We start from the raw sequence: 8,621 nt of genomic DNA on the forward strand, positions 1-8,621 counted from the left end.
ATTCCTAACATCGCGCTCTTAATAAAACAAGCATTACTAATATATTGCGTGTGATAATATAAGTGTCTTACCATGAAAAAATAGAAAAAACACCTAATATATTGCATGAGTTAACGACTAGTTATTATTATTATTATTATTGGTTAAGTAGCAATCTTCATTAAAACAAGAAAGAGCGCAACAATCCATACATGATAAAATACAAAGATGCATAGAACAATCCACAACAAAGGGATACAAAACAATAACATAAAACCTTATTCTTGCTTTTAACAACTAGATTAGTCACCGATATAGGAGGAATGGCCATTTTAAAATGAATTCAAACTTAAAGGATTAAAGTGAAAACTATATAAACTTAAGAGACCAAAATGAAGAGGAAAAAATAAATCAAACTTTAAGGGTTAAAAATATAATTTAATCAAATTTAGAGCATTCCTAACATCGCGCTCTTAATAAAACAAGCATTACTAATATATTGCGTGTGATAATATAAGTGTCTTACCATGAAAAAATAGAAAAAACATCTAATATATTGCATGAGTTAACGACTAGTTATTATTATTATTATTATTGGTTAAGTAGCAATCTTCATTAAAACAAGAAAGAGCGCAACAATCCATACATGATAAAATACAAAGATGCATAGAACAATCCACAACAAAGGGATACAAAACAATAACATAAAACCTTATTCTTGCTTTTAACAACTAGATTAGTCACCGATATAGGAGGAATGGCCATTTTAAAATGAATTCAAACTTAAAGGATTAAAGTGAAAACTATATAAACTTAAGAGACCAAAATGAAGAGGAAAAAATAAATCAAACTTTAAGGGTTAAAAATATAATTTAATCAAATTTAGAGCATTCCTAACATCGCGCTCTTAATAAAACAAGCATTACTAATATATTGCGTGTGATAATATAAGTGTCTTACCATGAAAAAATAGAGAAAACACCTAATATATTGCATGAGTTAACGACTAGTTATTATTATTATTATTATTGGTTAAGTAGCAATCTTCATTAAAACAAGAAAGAGCGCAACAATCCATACATGATAAAATACAAAGATGCATAGAACAATCCACAACAAAGGGATACAAAACAATAACATAAAACCTTATTCTTGCTTTTAACAACTAGATTAGTCACCGATATAGGAGGAATGGCCATTTTAAAATGAATTCAAACTTAAAGGATTAAAGTGAAAACTATATAAACTTAAGAGACCAAAATGAAGAGGAAAAAATAAATCAAACTTTAAGGGTTAAAAATATAATTTAATCAAATTTAGAGCATTCCTAACATCGCGCTCTTAATAAAACAAGCATTACTAATATATTGCGTGTGATAATATAAGTGTCTTACCATGAAAAAATAGAGAAAACACCTAATATATTGCATGAGTTAACGACTAGTTATTATTATTATTATTATTATTATTATTATTATTATTATTATTATTATTATTGGTTAAGTAGCAATCTTCATTAAAAAAAGAAAGAGCGCAACAATCCATACATGATTAAATACAAAGATGCATAGAACAATGCACAACAAAGGGATACAAAACAAGAACATAAAACCTTATTCTTGCTTTTAACAACTAGATTAGTCACCGATATAGGAGGAATGGCCATTTTAAAATGAATTCAAACTTAAAGGATTAAAGTGAAAACTATATAAACTTAAGAGACCAAAATGAAGAGGAAAAAATAAATCAAACTTTAAGAGTTAAAAATATAATTTAATCAAATTTAGAGCATTCCTAACATCGCGCTCTTAATAAAACAAGCATTACTAATATATTGTGATAATATAAGTGTCTTACCATGAAAAAATAGAGAAAACACCTAATAAATTTGTAGTTGTACTCATGGCTATAATTATAGAGCTCAATCATCTTTTTATTGTCCACTCTTATTTAAATCTCTCAATTTTAATTTAGATTTAAGACAAGTGACATTTACAAAAATCTAATGGTCTTAAAAACTCTATATAAATCACACCAAAAAAAAATGTCATGTATCTTATAATTAACTAAAAATTTGAGGGATTTAGAGGATTTCACGGAAGAGGATTTTATCCCCTGTAGCATGAGTAACATGGAAATGTTCATCTGAAACTTGAATCTTACCCAAATAGATACTATGTCTATTTAGAATCCCTAATAAGTAGATTTGAAATGAGATGATAATTTCACCCAAAAAAAAAAAAAAAAAGAGATGATAAGATATAGAAAAGACAAAAAAGATATGATATTATAGGAATCTAATGTGTTATATTATGAATTTTTATATATGGTGATTTTAAAATGATATGCCAAAATGCATCAATATATAAATCCAGCTTTAGTAGATAGACTAACTAATTAAACATATAGTATAAACTTACTCTTACTTATCTCCTTTTACTTATTTTAAAAAAAATAAATAAAACAATCAAATGGAATTTATAATAGCCTTACTAGGTCACATTCACACTTTTTCTTGTTCGATTTTTTTGAACAATAGAAGATTTAGTGTAGAACAGAAGTATCTAAATAATTTACGAAGCATATATATGGATTATCGCTGAATTCGAATCTTTTGCTCGTGACACACATTTTGTCAATGGATCAATTGCCTATCTTTGATTTTTTTTTTTTTTTTTTCAATTTTAAATATAACCCATGCTATTCATAAATCACAATGCTTTTTACGGAGTCAACTTATTCCAAGATTCTTTTCTCCACCCAAAAAAAAACTTACTCCGAGTTTCTCATAATTCTTTATTTCTTACCTAATATATTAGCCATATCTTACTACAATCTTTCTGATATTCTCTCCAAGGATTCTAAGACATTTTGCAATGTATCCAAAAAGTTGGTGACATATTCTTGCAGCATATAATAATTTTAAAATATATAAAATATCCAAGTGATTGTAGAAAACTTTGGAATTGACAGATTCTATAAAAATAAATAAATTTAAAAAATTGAAAATAAGTCTTTTCCAGCCCATTTAAACAGTGAGGGGTTTAGCAAACTACCTTGAAACTTCTTAAACCTTGAAACTACCATTTTTATTTGGGATTTAACATAACCCACTGCTTCAGTAAACTACCTTGTAACTTTTAAAAAATAGACAAAACATTCCCCTAGTACTTTTAACATGCAACAATGTGTGAATGGCTCCAAAAATGTACTATGTATTGCCATGATGTTGATGATTGGTGACAACCCAAGATGAGTAAAATGCCAAAATTCTTACAATAATTCTAATATGGGAGGAGGGTATTGTTGCAGTTTTTTTGAACACCATGAATCAATGATGACAAAAAAATAAAATGGTGAAAACACCAAAATTTGTATTTCACCTCCCTAAAATGGTTCCGACAGAACTCAAAGAATAAACACCTTTGAAACAAAGGTTAGTAATGTTAGTGGTCTACTACATTTATTATTATGCACCAATCACAGCATGTTTGTTATATATATATATATATATATATATATATTGGAACCTCAAAATTTAGTATTCAATATTCGACTAGTTTTGGCTAATTACAATCTATGAAGTACGGGTACATTTCCGAATTCGAGTGCAGGTGTGGGTGCGGGACTCGACAATTTTTGAAAAAGTAGGGTGCAGGTGCGGCGGGGTGCGGAGATTAAAAAATTATTAAAAATATTTTTATTTATATTTTCTATATATTTTTACTATTAAAATATTCTTAAAAAACACATTACTATGCCTTGATTCACAAAACAAAGAAAAAAGAAGGCAAGAAACACAAAACACAAAAGAATCATCAAATATTCATAATAAAATTGAGAAATGACAGATTTAGGGTGTTTGGGCCTCATTCAAAGCCGATTTTGGCTGTTCCGGATTCAAGGCCAATTTCGATTATTTTGACCTTTTCGGTCGCCTGCTAATACTACCCGATACGGCTTGATTCTGGCCAAATCGGCCTGGTTTGGCACAAATAGAAGCCGAGTCGGCGTGAATCCGTGAAAAAAAAAAAAAAAAAAGAAGCTCAAACGCAGCACCGACGCGCGAGCAGCCGCGTCAAACTCCGGTGCGGCACCCTCCCAGCCGCATCCGTGCTTCATAGATTACAGTCAGAAACGTATAGTTTCATTATAACAAGGCATTTAGTTTGTTGTCACCACTGATTATTGTTACTAATCCAAGCTTTGCTAGCAAATTACATTGACATTGTATGTATAAATAATGGAATTTATAGGGAATGAAGAAAAACTCTGAGGTGACCCTATTACGGTATTACACTATTACCCATATATTATCTGATCTTCATTTTCCTGTACAAAAAGACAAAATATATATATATATATATATATAAAATAAAATAAAAAACCAACAATTCATCTGTATTTGTTCGCAAAAACCCATATTGATATTATCAATTATTGATCAGCTTGAAACCTCATCCAAAAGCTTGTACCTTCTAACCTTATTCCTAAATACTTGCCTTGTGACTCCAATTCTGTTTGCTATTTCCTCTGACTTTGTCCTCCTTAGCTTCTCTTCCATTCGAGCTCTGGTTATAAGCCTCCTTCGTGTTGTTGGTGATGGGGTTGGCGATGGTGAATTTTCAGCAGGCGATCGCTGTTTCTTGATTGGGTCATTGAGTTTCAATTGCAAAGTGCCTCTTTGGCCCTTTAGGTTTGCAAGGTTGTCACTTTTTTTTGTGTTCCCATTCCCTTCGGTTTGGCTCTTGTTTGATGAGGAAGAATTGGAAGAGTTTTGTGACTTTTCTTTGGTGTCATCCTTTTGACTTAGACACCAATTGCAAATCTTGTAGGACTCAGCCTTTGGGTAGAGATTGCTACAATACCTGTAGTAAAGATTTGAATTGTGAGATAACAATCAGATAGCTAAGATCACAGATACACAAAAAATATTTAAGATCCACAAAGAGAAAACCAAAATTGAATCATAAAACTGTGCTCTTGGTATATATACATACCTATGCTGTGATCTGAAATGGCAGACTTTGCATTGGAAAAGCTCGTGGGATAAACCATAGTCTCCACACATGCAACACTCAAGGCCAGGTTGTGAAGGCACAACAACAATACTAGTCTCTTTGTTTGTTGTCATAGTGTTTCATTCATTCAGAGAGAGAGAGAGAGAGAGAGTGATGATGGTTTGGGTAGCTAGGCAGACGGGAAAGCCACAAAACAGAGCCACAAAACAGAGCCACAAAATTGGGTTTTTAGGGTGTTTTGGTTGAGTCACATATACTATTGATTAGTGCTACTTAATAAGGATGTTTGGGTGTCGCCGTGTGTACGAAGCAATAGAGTAATTTCCAATTGTTGCCAGGAAGAAAGAAGTCATAATTGAGCTGGGGCCAGATAACAACATTCTTTCAAGGTCAAGTCTTTATAAATAAATAAATAAATAATTTTAAAAAAATCTCAAAAAAAATTCTTTAGAAAATTAGCTTGTCCTATAAAAAGTTAAAAAGAAATTGATTATCTCATAATGGTAGATGAAAGGTTTACTTGGAAAAACATTAATGGGGACAATATATTGGTTAGAGGAAAAAGTGAGTTGTAATTTTTTTTTTTTTTTTTTGGCTAGGTGATTGCGGGGGCTAGAACCACCCGAGCATGAGGTCATACAGGTACCTGGGTGCCAATAGGCTACTGAGGCCAATGGCAAGTGAGTTGTAATTGACATATATATATATATATATATATATTGAATGAATGTATTATAATATAATGGATCATGATAAATTCAAGACAATATTGGATTTAAAAAAAAAAAAAATTGTTTGTGTGTGTAGGCTCTAGAGGGATTTCAAACTCAACATTTTATTTAGGACAAAACTTATGTACAGTAGTTTAAGTATTGTTCTATAGGTTTACCTCTTAAGATTCAGTCATATAGCTACTTAACTAAAAAATACACTTTCATTCCATAAGAAAAAATCCACATAGCATAATCTTAAAAGAGAAACCTAAAGAACAACACCTAAGTACTTTACATAAGTCTTACAATTTTATTTAATGATAAGATAGATGAGCTAATTAGAACCTAAGAAATTGATGAAAGGTAGATGAAAATTTTTACTAAGTATCAATACTAAGGACACAATCATTCTCACACCTAAATTCATAACTTTTTGATTTATGTGATTATGAGTAGTCAACGAAAAGTGATGGGTCACACAAATCAATATTCTATAAGAAATGTTCGCCCCTTACAGTCCCACAATTCAACAAGTTGTGAAATTAAGTGTACCATTTGGTGTATCTCTAAATATAATCTTTTACTTAAAAAAAACAAAAATGGGACAAGATATTGGCTATAGGAAATTTCAATAAATATATATATATATATATATATATATATAGACAATATTGGACTTTTTTTTTTTCTATAAGTGGGATTCAAACTCAAGAATTTTATCCAATAATAATAATAATATATATATATATATATATTTTTTTTTTTTAAGGTTAAGCTAATTGGAAACCAAAAATTGATACTTCATTATTTGGTGGTGAAAAGAGCTAGTTTGTCATGGAACCATCATATTTTCAAGGTAAAAATATTTGTTTATCACACTATAAAAAATCATTTCACGTTTAATGTATTTTTATTATTTTTTAATGAAGTTTTAGGTTACACAATCAAACTAGTTTTTATCCCTTTCTAAATTGTGTCCTCTCAACTTATTACCTTGATCGCTTGTCTAGGAGAGAGGTATCGTATATATATAATTAAAAAAGTTGGAACCCAGACTTTTCCTAATGTTAATTGCCAACGTGAAAGTAAGATTCCACTATGAGTGGTTACTAGGCAATGAAAATATTACTGGCTTTCCCTCTCGGAAAAAGAACGGTTGTTGAATTCATGTTTGGTCCCTTTTAGTTATCAGTTATCAGGCACAAGATTGCGAATGCAACATTATGCTTGAAATTAAGGCATCAAACCATTTTAGGTATACCAGATTCCTTCTTGCAAAACTGAAAGTCCATCCATAGACCATAGACCATAGACCCCACATTTGATGTGGCCAGTCAGGGTTGGTTGACCATAAAGGAGTAGGAGTTACTTACTAAACATTCATAATCCATAGAAACTAATATGCTTTTTTGGTCAAATTACACTGTAAACCCTATATTTCAAGGGTGGTTTTAAATTTAATCCTAAAATTTAAAAGTTAGAAATTAAATTATATAGTTTCGTTAGTTTCAATTCAACCATGAACATTTTAAATTGTATCACTTTAAACTCAAAAATCAAGATGCCAAATCGAACTTGAAAATTTCAGTATTAAATTGTGATATAAAATTTAAATTGATATGACTTTAAAAGTTCAGAGTTCGATTTGAAACTCTTGAAATTATAAAATTTAATTTTTAACCGTTTTAAACAGGCTTTAATTTGAAACTATTAAAATTATAAGATTGTATATAGCAATACAATGAGTTTTTTAGGGTGAAGTGCCTAAGGAAAACCAAAAGGGTTTAAAGACAGAGGAAAAGTAAAAGAAAAAAAAAAGTAAGGCTTTTTCACGTGGAAAACTGTCCTAGGAAGAAAAATATAAATGAAAAACAAGTTTCTTTCTCTTTTTATAGGCACAAGGAAAGGAGAGATATTGAGTAGTTTTAGGATCACATTATTTCACAATTTTGTCATAATTTTGATGTGACAGATTATGAGTAGTTGTTTATCACTTACATAAGGATTTATTATTTTTCCTCCACCATTCACGCTCTACCACATAAAAGTTGTAATAAAAAAAATTGTGAGATAAGTTGTGATATTAGATTGTTTCATATATATATATATATATATATAAGGTTAGCTTCTCATTGGCTAACACTTTTTACATATGGTAACACTTTTTACAATCCTTATCCTATAGGTTCGAGACATTGGGGCATGCAACCAAAAGCTAACATGCAACTTCACATGGTGCTCAAATCGTAGGACACGTGAAAGGACACTCCTGAGATCCCCCAGTCAAAGATAAAATTTCAAAAGGCAGTTTTTTTATTAACACTTTGCCTGAGCAAACAATTACTTCTGTCAGTTTTTATCATGTGGTGCATGCATGTGCTTAATACAAATTTTCCATTCCAAATAAGTTAAATAACACGGACATCTCAAACAGTTACTCTCTGACATACTGCCAGTTTTGGTTATATACTCAGTATCTAATAAGGGGAGGAAGAAGAAAGAAAAAAAAATGTAAACATTGGTGGAAAATAGAAATAGGATAAATTGAATGAAATAGGAGGGTAGGCACTTTTGGTTAATGCCAATTCTTGCCTATAGATGGGTTGGAATTTCGGCAATTTAAGGGAGTGTTTGATACACTCACTCAAACACACATTTTTAATTTTTAAATAACATTACACGTATTTTCATATATTTTTTCATTCATATGTATTTTTACACATATTTTCAAACACATATACTAAATATCCCCGAAGTAAAAAAAAAAAAAAAAAAACATAAATTATACAGTAGGTTGGAATAATATAGCTTTAAATATGTTTTGGAACCAAATTTTTTCCTTTAATTTATATGTATAGGCTATTTGCATGGAAATGAATGCTTCACACCCAATGCAGGCAAAAAAACC

The 8,621-nt window shown here is 30.2% G+C and overlaps 1 protein-coding gene across 1 annotated transcript; it reads right to left on the minus strand.

The window, feature by feature from the left end:
- Window positions 1-4,174: 4,174 nt before the first annotated feature.
- On the minus strand, window positions 4,175-5,264 carry LOC126700332 (uncharacterized). Its single transcript, XM_050398429.1, has 2 exons — window positions 4,980-5,264; window positions 4,175-4,847 (listed from the first exon to the last, which is right to left on the minus strand). The coding sequence occupies exons 1-2, from the start codon at window positions 5,111-5,113 to the stop codon at window positions 4,424-4,426; spliced, it is 558 nt and encodes a 185-aa protein (XP_050254386.1). The 5' UTR covers window positions 5,114-5,264; the 3' UTR covers window positions 4,175-4,423.
- Between the last annotated feature and the right edge of the window lie 3,357 nt (window positions 5,265-8,621).

Source organism: Quercus robur, chromosome 9 (genome assembly GCF_932294415.1).
Source record: "Quercus robur chromosome 9, dhQueRobu3.1, whole genome shotgun sequence".
Taxonomy (NCBI): Eukaryota; Viridiplantae; Streptophyta; class Magnoliopsida; order Fagales; family Fagaceae; genus Quercus; species Quercus robur.

Bases quoted from the DNA above. Each gene is read 5' to 3' on its own strand.
- LOC126700332 (XM_050398429.1), bottom strand. From the start codon at position 5,113: ATGACAACAAACAAAGAGACTAGTATTGTTGTTGTGCCTTCACAACCT. The intron at 4,848-4,979 runs GTATGTATATAT...TCTTTACTACAG, and splicing joins CATTTCAGATCACAGCATAG to GTATTGTAGCAATCTCTACC.